Here is a 27,329-nt window from a genome sequence, read left to right on the forward strand (position 1 = left end):
ACTAATTTTCGGCCTCTAATGGCCAAATTAGCCGCGCTTGCGCAGTCCGGGTCTTCTGCTGTCTTCAATGGGGCCACTCGTGCAGAATGCCGGCTCCGTGTAGCTCCGCCCCGTCACGTGCCGATTCCAGCCAATCAGGAGGCTGGAATCGGCAATGGACCGCACAGAAGCCCTGCGGTCCACAGAGAGAGAGGATCCCGGCGGCCATCTTCAGCCGGTGAGTATGAAGACGCCGGACCGCCGGGATTCGGGTAAGTACTACCCGGTTTGTTTTTTTAACCCCTGCATCGGGGTTGTCTCGCGCCGAACGGGGGGGGGGGGGGGGGTTAAAAAAAAAAAACCCATTTCGGCGCGGGACAACCCCTTTAAGGAAGGGTCTCTCCCACAGATGTCACCTTCTGCATCCATAGACGGCATGCAGACAGGTGTGACAGGACAAGTGTGCTGTACGTGTTCTGTAAGACCCACTTGGCCACTACGCTTTCTATTAACGTCTGATACACATCAGATGGTATTTTTTTCCATTCATCCTGTAAACTCCTAGCAAGTTCTCTCAAGAAGATGGATGCTGTTCACATTTCCTGACCCGACGTTTCAGTTCATCCCAAAGATGTTCAGTAGGTTCAGGTCAGGACTCTGTGCAGCCAGACCAAATGTGGAACATCTGAATCCTCAATCCAAAGTAAAACAGTGTTGGATTTGTGACATTGTCTTGTTGGAAGTATGGCTGACCATTTCCAGAATATTGCCACACCGTAAGCAGCACATTATTGTCTAAAATGTCAGGGTACCTCCGCATTCCCTGCAACTAATGGGCTATGACCATGCCACATAGATCATCCCTAGACCATAATGGAACCTCTTTTATACTTAACTGTTGAAGGCATTCCCCAGGCTCGACCACAACCCAGGTACGTCCGTCTGATGTGAAGATGGAGTAGTGGGATTTCTCACTCCATAGAGCATTCTTCCATTGCTCAATTGTTCAATGATGATGCTCCTTGCACCATTGCAGACAGGCCAATGTATCTTCTTTGAGAGAACTCGCCAGACTTTTGCAGGATGAATGGAGGGAAATACCAGCTGATGTGTATCAGACGTTAGTGAGACATACGCCTGGCATGCAGCATGTCATATAAGAAAATGATATACTGTATGCAAGTGTACAAAGTAAGGGGTCTAAGATCGAGTCTATTTTACTCCAGTAGGTTTCTATGCAGTGAGTCAGGCTGCAGAAGTAACATTGCTGTCACCTGCAGAAAGCTCTTTGAATCACATGTAATGGCCATGTAGTCAGCTCCGGACTGTAAGGCTGCTTCCAGACGAGTGTATATTAGCTCCACATTTGGTCCATGTTCCACCAATCAGCAAGTTGCCCTCTAACCTGTGGATAGAGGATAACTTGTAATTGCCATACAACTCCTTTAATCAGTAGACACTACTATACATAAAGTAGTTTGACCTGCGGATTCTGCTTTTGCCAATAGTCACCACCAGGCGCCATCTGTAAGTCTCAGCCATCGATTTTACACACATTACCAAATAATTGATGTTAATTATGCTCAGCTAAGCTGTAATAAAATTGCAGACTTTGGCTTGTAGAAATGTCAAGTCAATGTATGACCAATGATCTTAACTCTAACTTCTAGCGTTCTTTTCTGTTGAAGAACCCGTACAAGAAAACCCAGAACCCACGGAAGTTACCATCCAAGAAGAAGACACCTTATGGAGCATCAATATCAGGAGTGAGTCTCGGAAATTCTGTGACCTCTGTCGTGCTTGGTTTAACAACCCAATGATGGCTCAGCAACATTATGAAGGGAAAAAGCACAAAAAGAGCGCAGCACGGGCAAAGCTTCTACAAAAACTTGGTGAAACCTTGGATTCGGAGGCGCTGGAAGGTTAGTCTGCGCATGGTGTATCACGTTTAACTAAATAGTGTCAGAGGTGATGGCTTCCATTACTGAATCATAATAGTAATACCGGTTAGTGCCATCAAGTTGATGTTGCCTCCATATAAAGAGGGGTCATATGGATTGTGTTTCTCCAGGATGTCTTGTCTTCTCTTTGGGTCTTCAGGCTAGTTTAACGCTTACCATAATTGCTGGGTCTGCATATAATATGTCATTCTTGTCGATGGTTGTTCTCTTCTCCTGGTCCCTTCCTCTCTTCAGAGTGAAATTGATTTTGAGTTGGGTTTTCGCAGATGTCATTCACTGACTTTCTATTGGTACATTCTGGAGTACATGCGACGTTTTGATTGCCTTTTATTGCATTTTTTCTTGGACTAAAAAGTTTCGTCTGGTGTTTTCTTTCTGACAATGTATAACATAGAGGACCTTCACGGACGCAGTAATCTTATATATAAAACGCTAAATCTGTTTGTTTGTGTCGTATACAAATCCACAGTTCTGGACTGATTTGAGTGAAATTTTGCATGAGCGTTCTTCAGCACCGGGCGACGGATACTGGCGGAATTAGAAATAGAAAACTCACCGACTTCCCCTATAATTTTTGTTACCAAAAGCAACCAATCACAGCTCCGGTATATCACTTAGTACCAAATATATATATTTTTTTCGTTTTGATATTTTATTATAAATACGAGAAAAGTTTTTGTTTTTTTTACTTTTAAAACACTTTATTTTTTCAATGATAAAAAACCCTTTTTTAAAAAAAATTAGTTTTGTTTTTTTAAAAATTATTTTAGATTTTTTTTTATCCCCCATGGGGGACTTGAACTTTTGATTGCTTCATCAATTGCACCATAAAGCATTTCTGCTGGCATTCACAGACTACAAGCCCTTCTTAGTAAGCAGAAGTTTACGGCTGCCCTCTGGCCTTTCGAAGGCCGTCAGATGCCAAGACACCCAGACGGTAGATCCCGATCTCATCATCAGAATTGACATTGGCATTTAAGGAATTAACAGCCGCGATCGTTGCTGTTGCAGCTAGGTATCAGCTGTCAAAGAATCTGGATCCCACTACATACAAACCTCATGCACGTAGAGTGTACAGATACATCCTGGGGTGTGAAGGGGTTAAAAGATAATGTAATGGCTGCCTGTAACCACCACTAGGAGGAGCTTAGGAGCTGACTGCTTGCTGTATATTCATGGATCTCTATAATTACATAGTATGTGGTAAGCTCCCCCTAGTGGTGGCTGCAGGCTGTCCACATGTTCTCTTTTAACTCTGTCCATGCAGGGGATTTGGAGCTATGTGTTACCAGAAAAGCTAAGCTCCTAAAACTATAGAGACATAGTAAGCACTGAATTTAGAAGCCATTTAGACAAAATAAAGCAAACAGTGGTCTGGGGAGGCCGTTCACTTAGATTCCTGTATCTATAATTAATGCCCATGCTGTCACCCTCCTATATGATTCAAAGTTGTGATAATATTGAGGTATTTAAAGTTTAAAGTACCATCATGTGCCGCGGGTCCCCTGGTACCAGGGCAGCACGGAAGCAATATAATACTGTTGTGCCCCTGGGGTTGGACTGTTAAAATGTTAAAGAGGTAAGAGCAGCCCTCATCCCTCAGCATATGCATCCGTCTGACTTTATATATCTAACTTACTAGGGACCATTTTGGGTTAAAATCATGCATTCTGTTAACTTTAAAATATGTATATTGTTCCATTTTATGTTCTTGACCTCTAAATATATTCTCAAACAACAGTGTAATTAATGTCAATGCTGATAGATTGTACTTGAACCGTTACTCTTTATACTGGGCTTTAAGAAAAGTATTTGCCCCCTTATAAATATCCTGTCTTATTGTATATATGTCAGACTTAGGGTGGATGCAGACAAGCGTGTTTATGTGCGTACAATTGTGCACACAAAAATGTGGACCATTGGATCCCTATGATGTGTTCACATGACCATGTTTTACAGGCATGCAAACACACGTATCTGCAAAACATAGGACATGCGTGCACCATAGGTCTGTGGTGCATGTCAATATTTCCCACCGGGGAGTCCCTGAACACTGTGACAGCACTGTCGCAGTGTTCAGTGACCAGGGGACTCCATGTGGGGAGTAAAGAATCCCCTGCTACAGCTGTCACAGCTGCCACAGCTGTAGCAGAGGATGGCGATGTTCTCCCATTGAAATGGGACCGGCACTTCTGCAGTCCCATTGAAAGCAATGGGCTGCCAGCAAGCCCTGCAGGGATTTTTGGGGAAGGGCTTTAAATATAAGCCCTTCCCTGAAAATCATCCCTAGTTTGTGTTAAAAATAAAAAAAATATATACTCACCTCTCCTCAGCTGCCAGGGCTCAGGCGCGTCCAGCCCTGCACCGCTCTGAACCTGTGTCAGCAGGCAGGGATTTTAAAGGGCTGTATCTGATTGCTGAGCGCTGAGCCAATTACAAGCAGCACTCAGCCATTCATTGAATGACAGTTAAGTGCTGCCTGTGATTGGTCACAGCACTCAGCCAATCACAGGCAGCGCTTGGCCATTCATTGAATTCAGACCTGTTTTGGTCTCGGTTGTTGGCTAACCAAGAAGCCTGCTTCAACTTTCTATTAAGCTAATTGCACACTGTGCACTGCTCTATCATTGGCCAGTGATGATCGAGTGAATAGCACTGGCCAATCAGAGAGCAGGTATAGCGCATTGGTAGTCTAACATTATCAGAACTAGGTGGTCTGAAGATTGTGTCAGCCATCTTGAACAGTCGAAAATGGGACCCGAAAATGGAAGATCGGACAGATGTCAGGGAGGAACAACAGGGATCACAAGTAGCACAACAAAGTCCTGCACACACTAATCACTCCCTAGTCATGTGACCCCAGACTCCTCCAACACAGGTGACTGATCACATGATGGTGACAACATCACAGGTCCTGTAAGCACACGGCTGCTGTCTGGCTAGGTGGTCCTTAGTATTCCATAGCAACTTAATGCTGTGTGGGTTTGTAGGGGATGTACTCCACCCGTAATCTGCACAGGGATGAAAGAACTGTGATTACATCACAGTCATGTGATCAGGGGTGGAGCATGTAACTCACTCACATACAGACAGGTGGTCATTAGTATTTTAATATATATAGTTTTTTCCTTATGAAGGTAAATTCCACATAGGTTGCCATCTAACCTAAGGCCGGCACTGCATCTGCCTCATTGGGATTTTTGCCTTTATGCAGATCAACATTGTAGGATAAGAAATTGAACTTAATTTTTTAGGAATTTTCTGAGAACTTAAAGACTTTTAACACCGGTGGAATTATGCCACCAGGACGTATTAAGCTAATTCCACACTTGCGAAAGGTCCCTTTTAGGAATTTTTTAGGGAAGCCATCATGAGGCATTATGGACCATGATGGTATTTTCTGCACTTGCCAGCAGGGTTGTCGGTCCAGTGAATATTGCAATTCCAATCCAAAGACTGGTGAATGATGAGCACTGAATGGTTCATTTAGACCAATGATGGCTTGTGAATGGAAGTCAGGTTCACTTAATAGGTGCAGCACAAGAGAAACCTTCAGACAGAAGGTTAAAAGTAACACATCAAATCCTGCATTAAACTTTTTATGTTTCGCCTAGAATGAGTCATAGCTTTCAAAGAACAACCTTACCAGAAACAGAACATTCCATTTACGGGACGGCACGGTCGTAAGATATAAATAAATAGAATTTAATATTTTATGTCACCAACGATCTCCAATAATACTCACTTTCTCGCACTGCAGATAAAGCGCATTAGTCATCCCAAGTAAATATATTACATTTGAAATGGCAGTATAATTTGTAGCCTCCTTGAATTACAACATGGTTACGCGGTGACAAATGATACCGGATCAAACTCTGACGATTCCACTATATCTTGTCTGTTCATCGCTATCTAATGCAATTTTGCTAGAATTTTCAATCCTCAGCAGAAGCAGCACTTTATTAAGTGTGTATGGTGACACGATATGGGAGATCATTAACCGTGACAGGGAAGGAAAGGGATGCAGCCGCACTAATCACGTTTTGCAGGCTTCATTTTGCTGGGAAATAAAGAACAATAATATTTGAGTATTATTTCATTCCATTTGATTTTGTTCCGAAATTTACATAAAATGAGCTTTATCCAAAAATATTAAGCATAAAAAGGAAAGATCGCTTTATTAGAGATCGCCATCTAGTGGCGCGTTGGAACTGCTTTGGCCTTCAGAACCCTAGCAGAACTGTAACTGAGGCTTTTTTGGTTTCTGGCGGACCCAAAGATCCTGGTACCCTTATGGATACTGTCTCATACACTTTTTATTAGAAAGCTCTGTGAAGAAGAACGCAGAGGAATGTCAACCAATGAGTATGGGACTTTTTTGGGGGGAAAGGGCCAGGACTTGTGTGTGATGTCACTGTGGAGGCTTGATTCTTATAACTAACTTTAGGAGTTATAGCCCACTTTGCTAAGGAATGATAAGTAGAGATGAGCGAGCATACTCGCTAAGGGTAATTACTCGAGCGAGCATTGTCCTTAGCGAGTACTTGCCCACTCGGAAGAAACGATTCGGGTGCCGGCGGGGGGCGGGGAGCGGCGGGGGAGAGCAGGGGGGAACGGAGGGGAGATCTCTCTCTCCCTCTCTTACCCCCCCGCTCCCCACTGCTCACTCCCGCAATTCACCTCTCGCCGGCACCCGAATCTTTTCTTCCGAGCGGGCAGGTACTCGCTAAGGACAATGCTCACTCGAGTAATTGCCCTTAGCGAGTATGCTCGCTCATCTCTAATGACAAGTTGTGCATTTGGATATGTTAGTTGGAGCACCAGCGTTGTATTCAACAGCAGCTTGTTTTACCGTGGAGCACCTGTTTGTTAGAACAATTCTTGACATCCTCCTCTGACCCCTTTCAGCAAGAGTTGTTTCCGTTCACAGGACCCCCTTTGTATACTCTTCAACCTGCTGCATGGGAAAACCCCACGAGGTTGACAGTCAAATTTGGCTAGTCTGCCACCAATGACCAGACTAATAAGTGACGTCATTGGGGAGGTTTGGTTATTATAACTAACTTTAAGGGTCATTTTCCTATTAATGTGTATATCTAGGCAGCTATTTTAGTGGAAATTTGACTTTTTCTTGTGCATTGGGTTAAAATGATGAGCAGAAAAGGGCAATATAAAATCTAGATGATAGTCATACCCATCACAGCATGAAAATCTCCATCTACATTGGTTCATTGAGGTGAAATCACCTCTGGTCATGTTGGGGCATCGTAGTTCCAGTTTGGCACCATTGAAACTAATTGCATCTGACTTTAGAGCGGCTTTTGGCCTTAATGCTGTAAATCACTTCCAGATCTAACAGTGTTCCCCCTCCGATTCATTTTGAAGTACGTCACCCATTTTTGCCGAATCCGTACATGAGATATACTTTGGGTTAAAACAATGATTTTGCCCTTGAATAAACTGAACATTAGAAAGCTGGAAGGTTTGGGGGCTTGAACTCTGCCACTTTGATTTATCGCCTCCCCGCATTTCGGCATCATCTCTTTCTTTATTTGTACTTGGCCAATGTCACTGCAGTCACAGACTACAACGTGTGATGGCTTTAGCTGTGTTACTTAACAAGACGGGGTCAAAGGATATTATTGTATCTGCTTTATAGAGGCGTTCTGTTCCTGCAGTCTCTAATGCCAAAGTAATGAGGCAGATGAGCAGGTACCGCCGCCGAAATTACTGGAAATTAGTTATTTACGCTCTATGCAAATGCATTAAAGGCACAGGCCAGGAAAAACTGCTGAATTGTGTTAGGCCCATTTACATTGGACGATCTTTTGGGCTCAGATGCCCAACAGGGCATCCCAGCAATGACCATTCATGTGCTTTAGCATAGGAATTATCATCGCTAGTCAATGAAGGGGGAGTGGGCCAGGACCGTTCCGAACTGCCACCATTCACAGATTTCCACGCCCAATCTAATGTTTTCTGCAGAAACTGAACGTCCCCTGACTTGTGCAGGAGAAAAGTATAACAAAGTGATTTAAAGGGGTTGTACTGCACCAGAATCAATTTTATCACCTATGCACAGAATAGGTAATAAAAGTTTGATCAATGGGGGTCTCACCTATGAGACCCCCACCGATTTCAATAATAGGAGTCTCATGTCCTTCTCTCCTCACTGTGGGCTCACTGTACCTGCTCAGTGAGAAAGAGATTGAATACAGCATCACCATGCATGTGCGACCGCCACTCCTCCATCACCACAGGGGGTGCAGTGAGCTTGCAGTGAGGAAAAGAGGGGACCCCTGTTCTCAGGATCAACGGCTGTCTCAGTGGTGAGACCCCCCCCAAGTGGATGGAGTTATACGGTATTAGCTGTTGCCCTCTTTTCTTTTCATTCTGCCACGATCTGCCTGTTCCTGAGTTCCTTCTGCATTCTGCTCATGGTGATTTTTAGACTACCCAATGCACACTGAGCACTAGTAGTCTACGATATAAGCTGCTCTGATTGGCCAGTCCTTCTAACGTGGCCAATTCCAAAGCAGTGTACATCAAGCAGTGACAGGAGCATCATGGCTGTCTTTGAACACTGCAAAGGGGCCCCAGGAACAGGCAGATCAACAGCAGAATCGGGAGAAAGAAGAGCACTGGGTAATATAATATAATTACTGCAGTCAAATTTTACCTGTGGGATAAAAGAAAAAAAAGTAAAAAAAATGCCTAAATTCTACTGATATGTACTTATTTTGGTGCCTCTTTGGTGTCCAAACTTCTCGCAGTCCTCTTTTCATCCCTCATTTGGACAGTAATGGGCAATGCTGAGCTTGCCAACTCCTACAATTCTTGTCTCGCCCATATCTGTATTTCACTACGGATAATCCCGGACTAGACTAACATCTCAGTTAATCATTTCGATGGACGTTTCCTTGGCTGCTCATTCAACTAGAAGGATTTCTTGTCAGCGAAAAACTTTTCAGACCGATACGCAAGGGGGTTCTCTGAGCCTTCACTGCCGAAATACTAGAAATAGAATCCAGCCAATGGTTCAATCAGAGCGCAGGATCAAAGTCTTAAGAAGTCACTAGATGGCAAAGGGTGAATTAAAGAAAGTGTTCTCAATCAGTCAAGAACGGCAGCGAGAAAAGAGTCTATCACTGGAAAACCTGCCGGGTCTCTGAAAGATCAGTAAGGCTTTGACTTTTTATCCAGGTGCTTTTAGCTTGGATCGGTTTCCGGCTACCCTTTGATCTACCAGATGCTCTTTACTGGATGAGCGGATGAGGTTCTCTTCATCTATAGCAAACTAGGCTTGAACTCTCTTTAGCTTTGCATCCGACTGTTTTTTGGAACGAGCTTTAGAATAAGCTCAGGTAATAATGACCATTTTTACGTGATAGATGAGAGAAAGGAATTGAAATGGTTTCTAAAAGTAAAGCTCTCATTTAAAGCCAAGACAACACCCACTGTTCATATTCATTATTAGGGTATATGAACATCTCAGAGTGGGGTCACCAGCTCTAGACCCCCCTCTATGACCCATAACGGAGAGCTTCTCAGGAACGACAGCTCCCATTTTTGGTGAACCATGTGCTTGTAAAGGGTGGCCCGGGGCAGGGTCCACCTCCTCAGGGGGTTGGCTGATGGGTAGTCTCTGGGGTGTCAGGGGCTACTTGTAGTTTGGGTTGCAGAGTCCTCCAAGGGAAACCTGGCTTCTACATCATCTGTCCAGCTTCCTCCACTAACAAACAGTCTCTCAGCCATCGTCTTGTCTCCCACTATTCGTAAGCGGTACTCCTTCCGATTCGCTGGATCGATCTCATGTCCACAAGACGCATCGGAGCCCACATTCATTGTCAACTTAACAGGTTTGGCTTCATTAACTCTTGGGCCTTAGACTTGGCACACACAAAGACACTCTCTGTCAACTCTATATCTCTAATTCTCTATATTTCACCCTGGTTACTAGGGTGGCAGGGATTTTTGGTGCGTTGCGACAGCCACAGGTTGCCCTTCCAAGAACCAAAAAACACAGTATTAAAACAAACATTGCTAACAAAACAGTATTTAAAGATACTGTGCAAACAAATTGTCCATGGGCTATGTGACACCTTCTTACATGCTGTTATTATAGGACGGTCATTAATGTGAATGGCTGTCCTGTAGAACTACTGTACCCCTGCAACAGCTGCTGCAGGGTAAATGTGTTGTTAGCTATGGCTTTCCCAGCAAAATCAATTGATTGCCAAGAGCAGAGCCCAGGGTGATCAACTGTTTGCCCCGAGTCTCATATTCTCAGAGGGGTTGTGCAAGTTGGTACTACTTCTTTAAGACTTAAAATTTGCACTATGTGGTCACCTCCCCTAATTGAGTTCAGATATTTCAGCTATTGTAAACAGATGACTGTGAGCAAAACCTTTTTATGCAACATCAGTTTCGGACCTCATAAATGCTTTTTGGCTAAATGGGCACAAATTCCCGCAGACACACTCCAAAAGTTTTCCTAGAAGCATTGATGCTTATATAAACACCAAAGTGGCCCAACTCCATGTTTAAGGGGTTTTTCTGAGAGCTAAAAAAAGCTTATAAGGGATTACAAGGTCGTAAAACAAAGAAAGGTCGTAAAACATACGGGTCACTGAGGGGAACTGTAACTGTGAATGGGCCACTAAAGGGCACTATTACTGTTAGGGTTCACTAAGAGGCCCCATTACTGTAAAGGGGTCACTAAGAGGCATTATTACTATGTTGGAATCACTGAGGGGCACTATTATTGTGAGGAGGTCAAAAGGGGCACTATTATTGCGAAGGGATCACTAAGGTGCACTATTACTGTGGGGGGTGCAAAAAAGGGTACTATTACTGTCAGGGTTCACTAAGAGGCCCCATTACTGTAAAGGGGTCACTAAGAGGCATTATTACTATGTTGGAATCACTGAGGGGCACTATTATTGTGAGGAGGTCAAAAGGGGCACTATTATTGCAAAGGGATCACTAAGGTGCACTATTACCGTGAGGGGGTCAATAAGGGGTACTATTACTGTAAGGGGACACAAAGGGTGTGGCTTAATGTGAGGAGGTCAAAAGGTGCACTATTATTGTGAGGGTTCACTAAGTTGCACCAGTACTGTAAAGAGGTCAATAAGGGGCACTATTACTGTGAGAGGGTCACTAAGAGGCACTTTTACTATGATGGAATCCCTGAGGGGCACTATTATTGTGAAGAGGTCAAAAGGGGCACTATTATTGTGAGGGGGTCACTAAGGTGCACTATTACTGTGAGGGGGTCAATTAATAAGGTACACTATTACTGTAAGGGGACACGAACACGAAGGGTTTGGCTTAAAGTAAGAGTAGCATGACCTAAGGAGCTCTATTACTATAAGGGGCACTATTACTGTGAAAAAGTCATTAAAAGGAACTTTTGCTGTGAGCAAGTCACTAAGTAGAACTTTACTGTGAGGGCATTACTAAGAGACACTATTACTGTGAGGGGGTCACTAAGCAGCACTATTACTGTGAGAGGGTCATTAAGGGGCACTATTACTGTCAGGGGTGTCCCTGAGAGGCATTGTTACTGTGAGAGCATCACTAAGGGGTATTATTACTGTGACTGAGTTACTAAGGGGCACTATTACTGTGAGAGGATACAAAAGGTGTGGCTTAGGGTAAGAGGAACATGTCCTAACATAAAAGAAACTTTCCATGGCGCACTGCAAAAAATGTTGTTATGTTATGCCTAAATAACGCCATAGCCAGCTTCACAAGTTACGTTTTTGGCAAGTGAGAGCTTTTATCAGACATACATTCTTAGGATTACCCATGAATGTGGTGGCTACTTTCCTTATATTACTTACTGAATGAGATACTTATTTTACCTACTAAGTGGTGATATTTCCCTGCGGACTCTAGTAGTAGCAGCACAAGAATGGGATAATGCATTCATGACGAGGGAGTAAATCTTACCAGATGCATGTATTAAATATTACCCTGAGGTACTGCGGGGTCTACTGAGCTAATAGACATTTCATCATCACGGATTGAAAAATTGCCAGTTATACGAAAGAGAGAAAAAAATATAATGAGTTTAGTTTTTACCTGGTTGATCTTGAGATGTTTGCGGGTCCTCCAGGAGGATGTACAATAGCTTAGAGCCAGTAACGTGTTTTGGAATATATGTGAAGGCTGTGGAAAATACTCAGAGTAGGACTGTGGGAATTAGCTGTGCAATTCTTAGATATCCCTCCGTCCTTGGAGATGGGCACATGGCAATATGCGACCTTCATTCCTCATTCCACAAGGCTAATCCTTGCATGGCCACTTCATGAAAGGAAGCCTGGCTAGAATCATTTGAGCATATTTACTGTATAAACAAGTGGAGTCTCAAAAATGGTGTAAGGGTGTAAGCAAATTTGGTACAATCAATCATTGGGATACAGCGTAGAGCATGGAAGGGCAACCGGGACATGCAAAGCATCAAATAAATATCCTAGCAAGTATGTCAGAGCAGTATACATATACACCGTCGGGTCACTTTATAAGAGATAACAGAGGCCTGTTACGCACGTGTAGGGAGCAAGTATGGGGACCTTCACCGACGTCACCATCACATTAAACCTTGACGTGATTAAGCTTCGCAGTGGACCAACATATTGTGAAAGTATTAAGGTGATCTGTTACACTTGTCATTCATGGATTAATACAGCTTAGTCTGAAACTCTGGAAACAACACAGACTTGACTGAGCTATTGTCGGTAGTGGGGAAGTTTGAGTGTTTGCTAGAGACCATATTTAGTCATTGTATCCACATTCTCTACTCTTATCAGTAAAAGGTAATGTATTCATTTGTCAGTGTTTGACTTTTGTAGTGATTTGTTACTTTTTAGGGTCTTGTCCACTTGTGATTGGACTATTACATACTTCTTTGTTCTAGTTTTTGCAATAAAAACTCATGGGAGTGGGATACTTCCTTCAGAAGAGCTCCGAAATAACAATTGATTACTCCATGTTGTGTTCTTCTCTGGTGCAACATACAGACAATTGGGCATACCTGATTGATGAGGCGCTGATACCTCTGAAGGATCACCTGATTTAAGGGATTATGGGAATTAAGGGAAACACCAATATAAGAATGGAAGAATGGGAACACTCTCCCTAATCATCTTTGGCTTGGTAGGCCCTGCTAATAGTAGGGTGATCATACCGATAGGGACAATCCTATATCTTGAACCTAAGGGACCTAACCTGTCCTTAATGGGGGGATAGTGAAGCATATATAGCAAGTGGAATATATATAAATCTGCAGCTAAGGACCAGTGGGGATACTTTTACCGTGGGGTGCATTCACCTTTTGTCTAGCTCTAATGACAGATTTCTCTATCTCTTCAGCTTGTTCTTTTGACTACACCAATCTCCCATAGGCTCCCAGGTAGCCACTGAGACGAATTGCAGCATGTTCCATATTGGCGTGTATTACTTCCAATAGGTGGCACTGTGGAGGTATTATTCCATCTCCCTCATTTGCATATTACCCAGAGGAGCATGAATGGCCTTTTGAGTTTCTCACTCACCGTCTAGGTGCTCTCCCTAAGGAGAAAAGATAGCGTTTCTGATTACGTGTGGCTACACACCAAGATATTGCATGATGACTGGTGGTACATAGCAAGTACACAAATCATGTCCGTGTGATCCCGGACTTATCATGAGCTATGGCTATTTCTCTCCTCATGTTTTTGCATCGACATCACACTGCTTCTATGATCTATTTGCGTATTATCCTATTTATATTCCTTGGAGGAAATATTTTTGGAACACTGGCATTACATTTTTGTATTCTCGTTTACGAGAAAAAATGATTTCCTGATAAAATGCTTCTTTTTAGCAGCAGCACTTTATTTGATCTATCATGTTTTTGATTTACGAATTATATGAACTTTATATATTGATTGCTTATCATGTTTTTTAGACTCTATGTTATGACTTCCATGGATTGTATGGGAGAATTGTTTTTTTTTTCTTTTTTTTTATGTTTTCAGAACTATTTTTGTGCGTTTCCCCCTATCATTTTTATCTGGACTCCGTATGGCATTTTTTATCTGCACGGTCTATATCTACTAATTAGACTATCATACCAAAAAGTATTTGGACACGCCTATCAGTAGAATGGATTGCGTCTTATTAGCGTGTCACGTTCCCTAAACCATGCTACATAAAATGCAGATCCTCGGAGGTGTCAGCCATAGTTTGTGATGGGAATTGAATGCTATTGGATATACGGGTTATGCCACTGAACACAAGCTGTCCATCACAAAGCCAATGGATCTGCCGATCTACAATGTGTAAGGAGCGTCGTCATTGGACAGTTGAGTAATGGAAGAATGTGTTATGGAGTGACAAATCATACTACTCCATCTTCAAATCAGATGAAGTACCTGGGTGTGGAGGATGCTGGGGAACGTCTTTTGCCTGAGTGTGTTGTGCCAACAGTAGAGTTCGGCGGAGGTTCCGTCATGGTCTGGGAATATGTTACGTGGCATGGTCTCGGTCCATTGGTTGTAGTGGCAAGAACCATGAACATGGAGGTGACCCTGAGATTCTAGACAATAATGTGCTGCTGACAATGTTGCAATGCTCTAGGAATGGTCGGCCATACTTCCAACAAGACAACGCGCCTTGTTGTAGATCCAACGCTGTTTTACGTTGCTTTGAGGATATGGATGTCCCATGATTGGACCGGCTGCACAGAGTCCCAACTTGAACCTACTGAATATCTCTGGGAGGAACTGGAATGTTGGGTCAGGAAAAACGAACGTTTGGCAAGTTCTTTGAGAGAACTTGCCAGACGTCTGCAAGATAAATGGAGGGAAAGACCAGCTGAAGTGCATTAAATATTAGTACAAAGTATGCCACGGAGAGTATCCTGTGTCATTAGAGCGAAAAGAGGTCCATTAAGTATTAAAGGGGTTGTCTAGTCCCGGAACACATCCCTTTATAAGAGCTGTCTGTAGTAACATAACAAACAGAGCTATACTTACCCCTTTACCCCACCCAGGATCCAGTGCTGCAGTCCCGCTGTGGTCCCGGCTTTTGTTGTGACAGCTGATGTCACAGGAAGTCAGGTGACAGACAGCTCCTTTAATGGGATGTTGTTCGGTAACTGGGCAACCCCTTTAACATATGCAAATAAATACTTCTTTTGATTCTTCCTCCGGTGCCCAATGACGTTTGGAAGGATGGTGTATCCGGATTCTTTTTACACTTTTCTTCCATTGCTGTATGACATTAACTCCAGCAGACATTGTGTACCTGCCTGACGTATGATTGATTGTCTGGGTGCTGGGAACAGTTGCATGTGTTTTACTATGAAACACTTTCAGCGTCAGTCTATGTCATTTTAAGCCACAAGTAGAAACATAAAACTGTCAGCAAGTATAAAAGAGAAAATAAATCACTTGGTTGTCAAATAAATATGGGGCAGATATTTCTGCTCTCGTTCCACTTGAAACCATTGCTGGCACCATTTCTTATAAATGACCTCCGGAGTGTCACAGCCATAGTGTGTCGGGACAGACTGTCCCCGGGAAGCCTGCAGCATGCCAACTTGTGAATTTACATGGAAGAAAAGTATATTGCAAGTACCACAAACAGAAAGTTGCAACGAAGTGGGTTCAGCAAGCCTGGACTGGTGCCTGGAGACCTATGGTAGAGCCATGAGAGAGAACTAAGTGGGAAGACTAAAAAGCCAACCAGCTTTATAGAAGTTGGCATGGTATGTTCTAGGAAACAGGTGTAGGAATACCTGGTACAACTCTCCAATAAGGAAACGTTAGGCAAGTGGAAAAAGTTCAGTATTTCGTAGTACACCTTTCGAGAGCCTCTTCATCACTCAACTGGAGTATGGACAGCTATGGCTTATGGTTGACTTTTGGCTCTTCATCAGTCATACTGTGGGATGGACAGCTATGGTTCATAGTTGGCTTAGCTGTACATTATTTGGAGATCTAGGGATCAGGCACCAACTGCAGCAAAGAAGGCTGAGTGTCCAGTAGACCACTTTTGCAAGGACAACTGGACACTCAGAGTCCCTTGCTACAGTTGATGCCTCATCGCTATCTCCAAAAAAAAGGAAGGTTGCGCTTCATACCAGTCATTTTTACACCTGTTTGCTACAATTGAAAAGTTGCCCCACATGAAAGTGTCTGGAAGACATCTTGTTCCCATTAAGTTGTTGCAGTAATGTAAGGGCTTGCATGGGCAGGTTAACCAGTGGAAGGTGTTGAAGCCTCAAGTCGTTACAATTGTCTGATAGTGTTGTTACCGTATGTAATATTTTAGACTGAAGTTGTTTATCATGCTGTCACTTTAAAGAGGTTATCGCAAAATCTGAAGTTATGGGGATAAGGGCTCCCACCCACTAGTGTTTTTTTCTCCACTGCGCTGCGAGAGTAAGTGAAAACTCTCGCAGAGCACTGCGAGAAAATCGCTGCGATATCGCTGCGACAGTCTTTTCAATCGGGGGAGCGGCAGCAGCGGCAGCAGCTAGTGCTTAGCTATTGGCTGAGCGCTCAGCCAATGGCAGATAGCTCTTAGCTATTCATTCATGAAAAGCAATATCTTAGCTATTCATGAATGAATAAGCTAAGAGTTTTCTGTCATTGGCTGAGCGCTCAGCCAATAGCTAAGCAGTAGCTGCTATTGGCTGAGCCCTCAGCCAATCTGCACAGCCCTTTCAGTAGGCGGGGATTTTTAAATCCCCGTCTGCTGAAAGAGCTCAGTAGCAGTGCCAGGGAGCCAGCCGGAGGACGCAGCTGACAGCAGGAGAGGTGAGTAATTTTTTAATTATTTTTTTTACCACTTATTGATGATTATTGGGGAATGGCTTATATTTCAAGCCCTTCTCCGATAATCATTCTGCGGGGCTTGTCAGAAACCACTGCTTTCAATGGGATCGGCAGCAGTGCCGATCCCATTGAAAGCAATGGGATAGCATGCTGCTGACTTCTGCCACAGCTGTGACAGCTGTGACAGCTGTGGCAGAAGTCCGCGGCATTCTCTATATCTTTTCAATGGGGCAAGCGCTCCTGCTGCTGGCCCCATTGAAAAGACTGGCGATGTCGCAGAGATATCCCAGTGATTTTGGGATATCTGCCTGCGTTTTTCTCGCACTGCGATGCGAGACTTTAACTTTAGAATCGCATCGCAGTGGAGAAAAAAACGCCAGTGGGTGGGAGCCCTAAGGGACAACTTTTTGTTTGATGTAAGGGGTTAGTGCCTTGCGTTTCTCTTTTACTCTTTTTGCCTATATAGGTTTGCATTGTTAAGCTGTTTGCACTACTGCAGAAAAGTGCACTTTAAGACTGGGAGGGGCAGTTCGCTGCGAACCAGCAGAAAGGGGCGCACCATGTTTTTGTATGGGCAGAGGTTTAGAAGAGACAAGACCTGTTAGCAATTCTTCTACTGGGAATTCGATTTTGGCTGGGCAACACTGCTTGTTTTATAAGGGATTGGTGGAAGTTATACCGCAATGACTGCCATCTGGTCAAAGATTGGAGAGAAAAGTACTTGTGTAGTTCTTGAATCAGCCCCTGGCTCTTAAGGTGCTCTCTTTCCTGCTGCCTATTGACCTGGTATTGATTGAAGCAGTCAAGCACTGCAGAATAAGCTAGCACTATACAAATAAAGATTATTAAGTGGTTAATAGTTTCATATTCCTTGCGTCCCTCATCAATCATAGTAGCAGCTCAAAAGGTAATATAAAGCATTGATGAGCACAGGGGCATACTTCTACAAATCCCCTGGACAGCTAGGGTCACTAACAAAGCTGTCCTGAACCGTATCAACCCAGAGGTGTCCCTGGAAGGCGAGATCATGAGACAGAGAATGAGTTACTTTGGACACCTGATGAGGGCGAATTTGCTGGAAAAAGAGATGCCACTTGGAATGGACAGTGGTAAAAGAAATCATGGAAGACAAAATACATGTTGGCTGGACACCATCAAGGAGGAAATGGGAATGGACATCAGACAATTGAAAGTAGCCATAGAGAATAGAGAAGCATGGAGAGGACTGGCCTACGGAGTATCCATGACTCCGACATGAGTAAACAGATAGAATTGGAAATTGGAATTGACCTAGAAAGACTTTGTGAGCTATGTAATAAGCAAAAGATCAAAAGTTCTCCTGGGCAAAAATGTTCCTGGTGCATGCTGCGTATGAAACCAAGGAGGAGCTTATGATAGTCGAATGCCCGAAGGGTGGATATCCCCCACAGATGAGGCTGCAGTCATGGACTATCCCATAAGGTATGGCCCAGGGCGGTAGCTGACCAGTAATCCATTCCACCATCCAAAGTAAGACCCAATCTTCAGGTGACCCAGAGGCCCAATATTCCTCCAATATCTCCTAGGAGCTGTGTCTATATTCAGCCAGTGTAGGAGCATACACTCCCAGAACATCAACCACAGAATCTCACACTGAGACCCCCACTAATCCTGAAATAGGGGTTCCATTTTCACCATCTTCTCATCACTGCTTGGATGCTTTTCCCACCCATAGTGACATCACATTGAATGCAACTATGGCCGAGCACGCATGGCTGCTGTTCCATTCATTAGCACTTATACCTCGGCTATCTCTGGCAGTTCCTTTAAAAGTGAATGGATAATCACTGCACATTTTCGTCCTTCGCCACATTCAATCTCCTCCTCACTGCTAGAAGTGCAGTGAGCCCTCAGTAAGGTAAAAGGGGACATGTGACTCCTATTCTCGAGATCGGTGAGGGTCTTAGCAGTGAGGTCCCCACCAATCATAACGTTATCCCCTATCCTGTGTATGGGGATAACTTTAGATTTTTGGGGTAAATCCTTTGATACATATGACACTACAGAATGTAACGGCACATACGCAGGGTATAGCGGGCGGCGATATGAGTGGAGGCATGGTTTTGTATGGTAATGTGCTCTAAGTATTGGGTTCTCACACTTAGAGGGGAGAATGATGACGTACAGTATGTGACTCCAGCATGGTGGCGCAGTGTTTGGCGCATGTTGTGGCGGAACTGTAGCTGTGTGCTCCTGCAGAAGTGTGCCGAGGAGATCATTACTAAAGCTGGGTCAAGTGAGCAGATGTAGTTGGCCTTGTGAAATATTGTTCTGAGGAGTGCCAAGCTGTTGCCTAAAAGTGCCCAAGTACCGACAGTAGAGTGAATGCCCAAGGAGTGCGAAACTATGTAGTGCCGAGCCAATTGCCATACCAGTGTTTCCGCCAGATAAGTGGCCATCTGTACACCAGTGTAAACTTCTGTAAAGAACTTTTTGAGCAATATGTGGCCTTGTCCTATGCTACCTCATCTCAGCCCTCCAGACTCTACACTTGACCACTATGGCTTTGCTTTTTTACAAATAAGGAAGCGTTTAGCAATGAGAAGGGTTTTGTACCATTCCGCACTATCATAAAGTAGACTGCAGAGATTACCTGTAATGGCTGCCATTGTGCATGGGTAATATACAGAGAGCTAATTCAGTATTAAATGAGCTGAACACATGGAGGAGCCCAAATATTGGAGGATTGCATTTCACAGTCTGTAAACTCTAGAGGCAATTTCTGTGCATGAAAAATGATTAAAATTATATTTTATTCAATAGTCCCAAACAATTAGTAATTATACAGTATCTGTCTTATGTTATACTTATATCAGGCGTACCCAAACAGCAATCTGGATGTATGCCGACTCTATGCAGAAAATCCAGGCCCATCTAGTAGAGCGTTGGACCTTTGTTTGCTTTAAGAACTGCAGTAATTCATCATGGTGTTGATTCTACTAGTGGATGAAATCATTCTGCAGGTACGTTGGCCCCTGCGGACAGGAAGCTTCTTGCAGTTGCTGTAATTTACATGAACATGTTCTCATCAGCTGCCAGGAATAGGTCATCGATTCATGCTGCTTGTGCCAAATTCTGACCTCCTATCAGCACGGGGCAACAGAGATCTGGATTCTTTTGACCAGGCAATGTTTTTCTGCTGCTCAATTTTTGCACTCTTTTGCCCACTAGAATCTCGCCTTTCTGTTTCTCTTTGACAACAATGGCGATGGAACTGGTCATCTGCTGTTATAGCCCATCTATGCTAAGAGACAATGAGTTGGATCACCAGCACTATATTCAGGTGCAGTTTACTTGACTGTGCAACACCTGTTCATCAGAACGATTCCTGACATCCTCCTCTGACCCCTTTCGGCAACAAGTTGTTTCCATGCACAGGATCCCCTTTCACTGGAGTGAATTACTGGTCCTAGTATCTGACACATAAGACACCAATATCGTAAATGCTGTATAGTAGGTGGGGGCTCTATGACAGATTTTGCAAGGAGCTGCAAGTTGCTCCTCAGAGAGCGAGTGATAGATCACAGTATTTACTCACTCCATTGACTTTTAATGGGACTGCAGAGATAGCCAACTGACAAGCGTTCGCGTATTTCTATCAGCCCCATTGAAATGAATGGAGTGGCAGCTGCATATGTTCAACCAGCGCTCCTTTTATTCTGCCGCGACTGGAGGTGGGAGGAGACCCTACAATGACAGTAGACACCTGATCCCCCTTAGTGGGGCTTTCAGCGGTGAGACCTCCACCAATCAGGAAGTTATCCCCTAGCCTGTGGATATCCCTTGGATACGTGATAACTTGTGATGCTGCTACAACCCCTTTAAGGTTCTCTTCCCATTCAGTGCTTACACTGTAAAAACTCCCTACCATACAGCTAGATACATAACACTTTGACCACCATTATAACAAAAAGGGTATCAATGGGACCCCATACGTTTCATCGGTTGAGTATACTATTAGCGCTTCCCAGCTCATGGCCTGAGCGTTCATACGAAATGCATTGTGATCTCAGCCTTATATGCATCAAGGATATTTTGATTTTCGGTGGATATGTTCTGCCGTTTGACATTCTTTCACACTTCTGGTATTCGTAGTTTTGTCTGATGTGTATAACGTCAGGGCATATTTTGATATATAGACGTCGCTTGTGATTTTGAGCGCATTCAAGTCTAGAAGAAATTCGAAGTGAGATAAAGCAGGTTTCATCCTGCAGACAGAATACATAGTGCTGTCGGTGTCAGCCGTAGTGCCGGGCTGTCAGTCAGCTACCAGTATTGAGTATCGTATATGTAAGAGTTGGCTTGTCATCATCAATTCCCATTTCCTGATGCTACAATGTATGAACACTCTCAACGACTCAGGCGGATACAATAAAGTCTAGAAATAAGACGAGGTTCATGAATAACGTTTGGACACGTACGTCTCTATAGGCTATTGTACATTAAATGCCCTCTTGCACAAGGTGATGTTCAGAGGTATGGTAGATTATTAATGGCGTGTTCCTATCTTGATGAGAACACTGCTAATTACAAGGTGGTTGGCTGGATGGGATGATGGAAACAGATGAGCTTTGCTGAGCTATGCTGTTTTGGTAACTTCCACAGAAGTCAATAGGAGTTACTGTAGTTTCCAAGTTATGGAAACATTGTAGCTCACGCTGCATTACTCTCATTGCATTTTATGGGAGTTATGGAAAAGATTAGAGTGCAGAACACTCGGCTATTTTGAGACAGTCAAGCCCACTCCTTATAAGTGTCGTCTGTCTCTAACAGCTGACACCCACCCACAACAGATACAATCCCATTTCCAAAAAAAAGTTGGTACGCCCTGTAAATGTAAATAAATGTTAAGAAAAAATAATGCAATTTGGAAATTCTTATATAAAAATATTTTATTTGTAATAGAACATATATCAGAAGTGGAAAGAGACATTTTTAACAAAACTAACGCATTTAGATTTTGATGGCAGCAACATATCTCAAAGAAGTTGGGGCAGGGTTAATAAAAGGCTGGAAAAGTAAGTGGTACTAATGGAAACCAGCTTGAAGGTCAATTTTCTACTAAGTAACATGACTGTGTATAAAAAAAGCATGTTTATGCCACTGTCAATTCTGACAGCAGCAATAACGTTCCCCTCACAATGGGTGTCATGAGAACCTGGGGCCATCTGAAACCCCAGGGTTGCCATAAATTATTCCTTATTAAGACATGCCTGTGGTATGTTTTAACAGGATGCCTATCAGAGTACAGTATAAGCTTATGGCTGATATGGCAACACTGCTCATTACGATGTAGCCGGGTGGACAGGATGACGGAAACAGCTGCGCTTGGCTGTTTCTGTAACTTTGATAGACGTCAGTTGGAGTTATACAGAGAGCATAGCACAGCAAACTATGCTATTTATGCAAGTCCCAAGTTACAGAAACATTGTAGCTAACTGTGCTACACAGTTTGCTTAACTCCCATTGACTTATATGGGCGTTACGTAAGCAGTGTACGCTGGGCAATTGGCTATTTCTGTCTTGATTGTGGTGGCCACATTCAAGTTAGATGTAGGTCTCAGAGGTGGTAATCACAAGTATCAGACTTTTATGGTATATCTTGTGAATAATGGTGTTTTTCCAAAAATTATATTTATCACCTACTGTATAGTTGAAAAATGTATGATTGCTGGGATCCCACTGACCACTAGAATGGGGCTACCAAACCCCCCATTCCTCTTCAATGTCCAACCACTGTGCTAGGCTGTCTATGACAGTCCCATAGACAGTCCCATGGAGCGAAAACACATGTGCCCAACTTTCATTCTTCCACTGCTTATCACCATGATTGTGCAAGGAGAAGGAACGGAGGACTCAAGAATGAATGCGAACCCTAAATACCACCATACAGAGCTCATACAATACCAACATACAGTTAACAAATACCCAATAATCCGATGACACTGCTATACAATGTCTCAATAATACTGCTAGACAATGACTCTTAACATTTGTGGTGGTCAGTAGACTCGGATGTTAGTCCACCTCTGGTGCCCTGTTCAGTACGGGAGGCTGAAGCACATAGGTTGCACATCCCTAAGGCCAACACTGTCATTCTTGTGCACCATTTTTGAGATTTGGGCCCACCGACGGAAAAATGGATCAAAAACAACATCCTATGACGAGCTGCTAATGCGACTCCCATATATGATTGTACTGTAGATATGTCTGGAGGTTATTTGAGCAGGAGGTATGGGAGATAGAACTCACTTTTAATACCAAGACTGGGACGGGTTCCAAATGTAAGTAGAGGTGTAAAAGAGTGCCGTAAACATGTCTTCCATTTTGGATCATATCCCAGTTTTTGGCAAAAAAATTAAAATAAATAAAAACTACCGACTCTCCGCGCCTTACTGCATCCTGTATGTGACAAAGAAGAAATAATCCCGCTTGTCGTAATGTGATTAAACCTCTTACTAGCGCTCCTCTGTGGCTCAGCCCGTTTTGCCTCCAAGGTTCCTGAGGGACATCTGAGTGAAGTCACAGGCAATAGTCGTTTATACAGTAAGTAATAAACAGCAAAAAAAGGCGTCAAGTCAAATGGCAAAATAACAGCACTAATATAATAGGACTAAAATAGGTGACTCAATGAATACAGGGATTGTAGCAATGTGTGGAACTGCAGGACCGGCCTTGTGCAGAAAACACTCTAAAGTGGTCCATCCTAACAATAGGCCATCAACTTTGTATTTCCAAAAATTCCTTTAAAGGGAACCTGTCATCAAGACTTTCATTCTCAAACTGCCACCATAGTGCAGTACAATAGCATTTAAAGGGGTTGTCCATTTGTAAACTATGGGTGGCTTATCATCAGGAAAAGGCATTAATAGTAGATTGGTAGGGGTTCATTGCCTGGGCGCTGTTCGCAAGCCCAGTGCGCTCTTATACTGAACTGATTTTTGCAAGAAGCAGACAGGTCTGTTCATGTATAGTGGCCAGGCTTGGTATTACAGGCCCAGTTCCCATTGAAATAAATTTGAACTTTGCCTGCAGTATCAAGCTTGGCCACTACAGTGGGAAGAGAGCTGTCTGCTTTCCCGAATAAATCAGCTCAGTACATAAGTGTATTGGCCCAGTGAACAGCTGATTGGCAGGATGTCCAGGCAATGAACTCCTGCCAATTTTCTATTGATAACTTATCCTGAGGATAGGTCATCAATAGTTTACAACATGACAACCCCTTTAAAAAATCGCTGGCATATCTTTGGATAAAAAAGAAGAATGGTTGTAAGCCCTGAGTCACCATGTCATTACACTATATATGCTACCACTACTAGATGCCTGCCTCTCCTGGCTGCTGATGTCAGCACTAGTCACGGTGAAATCTTGTATAAAGGATGATCCTTCTCTAAAGAATGCACTTGGCAAGGGTAACATGGCAACCCAAAACAATCTTTTCTGGTTATCACATCAAAAAGTCCAAATTTGTGGACTGTACAATGATGAGTAAATCCGCTACATGGTCAATGGAACACCCTATCCATCTAGTATGGCTTCTGTCACTTGGACAACACACCAGGGAAGTTGGAGTGTAGACTAGGGGCGTACACAGATCTCATGGGACTCTATAGCAAAACTCGAAATGGCTGCCCTCCCGTGACTTCCACTCAGTATCAGTCCCCGTGTTCCTTCCCCTGTACCGCCCGATGAACCATTATGCCCCGAACCTCCAGCCAACAGTAAAAATGGGATTACATACTCCCACTGTCACTGGCCAGAGCACTCCATGCACTATTCGACTCCCGCTCAGTCTCCTGTACACTGACAGCAGGTGGATGATGCATGATGGTCGGCCGTTGGTTTAGGGAATAACGTTTCCGCAACTGGGGCAAAAGGCCATTCAGCACTGGGCCCCCCTGTCCTGCGTGCCCCATAGTAGCCTTGTGGTCTCCCTCTACTGGCAGTACACCATTGGTGCAGATACTTCAACCAATGAGCATGTGTTACAAGGGCCACAAGCGTGGGATTTCACCACAATCTGCACGGATGTTAGGAAGGTGGGCATCCAGCGGATGAACTCTAGTAGCGTCAGCGGGCCTGCCTCTGTGACTCAAAATGGGGTATTTGCATGCAAAGCACCAAATGATAAAAGTAAGTTTTTAGGCTCACGATCATCCTTCTGTTTTATCCAAATACATGTCAGTGGTGTATTAAAGGGGTTGTATCACAATTTAAAGTTTTCCCCTTTCCACAGAATCGGGGAAAACTTGCTGATCACTTGGGGGCAGAGGCGTAACTTGAAGCTCCCGGGCCCCAATGCAAAACCTGTAACAGGGCCCCCACCTATAATGCTTTATTCATAGTACTGGGCTCCCTATATGGAGAAGAGAGGCCTTATGGGCCCCCTAAGGCTCCTGGGCCCGGGTGCAACCGCATCCCCTGCATCCTCTATAGTTATGCCCCTGCTTGGGGGTCTCACCACCAAAGCCCTGGCTGATCTCTAGAGCGGGACTCCCTTGTCTTGCTCTCCTGTCACTGTGGAGGTGGCTTCTCCCTCCGCAGTGATGTCATTCTGAATGAAGCGCCGACCACACACAAGATATAAAAAAATAGCCTTATATGTCACGGAAAAGAAATAATTTTGGTAGCTGAAGAAAAATTAGGGCAGTAAAACTACCGCATGGGTGAAATCCGTAAAAAGTGTCTGGTCCTTTAGGAACAAAACACCCGGGTCCTTGAGGGGTTAAACACGATTTTAAGCAGTAAAGTGGCAGTTTGTGAATAAAACCCCTTTAATAAGATGCAAATCCATCATAATACATGTTTTTGCTAATATTATAACAGTTTGCGCGGATACAAATCTCACAGAAGCAAATATCATAATACCCCAATGATTACCGGCAAACATAAGAGGAGCTCAGGAAATTCGGTCATGGATCCCGCCGCTGCATTGTGTCTCGGCTATATTTAGAGCATTGAGGGAGGATCAATGCACTTAGTCAATGTGTACATTACAGTCTATAGCGAGGAGGTCTCGGGATAAGGCAGACGATCCGAAACAATGACTAGAGACTTCCAGACTAAGGCTTTTTTCACATGAGCGCATATTGGCCGTCCGTTTTCGCAGCCGGCCGGTGCAAATGCGCCAAGGTCACCAGGCCAAGGCCCATTTCCCCTCCCTGCCCATTGCAGGGTCACCTCTCGTTCCTCCCCGCTCGTTCTGTGCAATGGGAAGGGGCGGAGCTATGCGCTGGTCCACCCCACCCCCTCCCATTGATGGCTATGGACAAGGGCAGGGGAGAGGACGGGCACTTAGCTCCCTCTGTTAACCCTTTCCCTGCCACGATCTACTTAGATCGCGACAGGGAAGGGGTTAACAGCGGGTGGGCCCAACTCCTATGCCCCCCGCTATCGTAGCAGGAGGCCGGCTACTAGTGACAGCCGGCTTCCGCTGCGGGACAGCGCAATATCTGCTATGATCTCACGCTATCCCTATGATGTTAGGGTACGTCATTTTGCGGGAAGTACCCCTGCTCCCATGACGTACGTCATGGGTCGGGAAGGGGTTAAACTAATTAACTTAATTGCGCATTCCAATGAATGAGATCATGCTTGTTTGTTTTTTTTGCGCGCATAAATGCGCATGATTTGCAAATACACAAGGAACATTACGCAAATAGGCGGCACAATTGCGTGCGTCAATTTGCTTACGCTCGTGTGACACCAACCTTAGGGCTCCTTCACATGAGCGTATTTGCGCACACAATATGCAGTGAATAGAACCTATTGATTTCAATGGCTTGGTTCTGATTTCTTGATTTTGCTCACGCATTTCTTGCATGTGCAAAAAAATAGGACATGCTGTATTTTCCTGTACATTTGTGCAGGAAAGATCCCCATAGAGTCTATGGGGGATGTGTAAATGTGCGCTCAATTCGTGCGGTAATGTGCAATACGCTGCGCACGAAAAAGAACACATCTGGACCTCATTAGGCTAAATAGTCATTTAAATCAGGGCGTGTTCGTGCAAATGAACGTGCCTTGTGTGCACAAAAAGTACATTGCAATGTGCTAAAATGCCCGCAAATCAACCTCGTTCATAGCGTAAATACGTTGCGCTGAAGCGTGCACATTTGCGCAAACATTCGTGTGAAGGAGCCCTTAATGATGATTCCAGAACAATTGCAGCAATACTATATAGTGATGGAGACTGAGGCTTCCTTACATGCTGGCTTAAAATTCATGGTGCGTTTCCGCGGCACAAATCCGAGATTGACCTGTGGATGCGCTGCTGTGTGCGCTGCAGATCTTATGAGGATTAGTCCCGTTGTCATTCAGGGGGACCAACGCTCAGTATTTGTGGCTGGAGCAAGAAGCACTTTACTTATTTCTGCTGCAGAGATAAAATTCTCCATTGATTGTGAACAGGGTTGGGGAAAGCCCATTCACATGCATATGGAGAGGGCAGTGTGTACAAAAAGGTGTGGCATGCTGCGCAACCTTCCAAGTAGAGGATAAAAACTTCTTGAGTCGACAT

At 44.0% G+C, this 27,329-nt stretch overlaps 1 protein-coding gene across 1 annotated transcript in view; it reads left to right on the forward strand.

The window, feature by feature from the left end:
* The window catches only part of ZMAT4 (zinc finger matrin-type 4), a 400,283-nt gene that overhangs the window by 179,239 nt on the left and 193,715 nt on the right, over window positions 1–27,329 (forward strand). Inside the window, exon 5 of the mRNA XM_066601689.1 lies at window positions 1,668–1,901. Within this exon, the coding sequence (XP_066457786.1) occupies window positions 1,668–1,901 (234 nt within the window). The remainder of the gene's footprint in view (window positions 1–1,667; window positions 1,902–27,329) is intronic.

The sequence above is a fragment of the Eleutherodactylus coqui genome, chromosome 4 (assembly GCF_035609145.1).
Source record: "Eleutherodactylus coqui strain aEleCoq1 chromosome 4, aEleCoq1.hap1, whole genome shotgun sequence".
Lineage (NCBI taxonomy): Eukaryota > Metazoa > Chordata > Amphibia > Anura > Eleutherodactylidae > Eleutherodactylus > Eleutherodactylus coqui.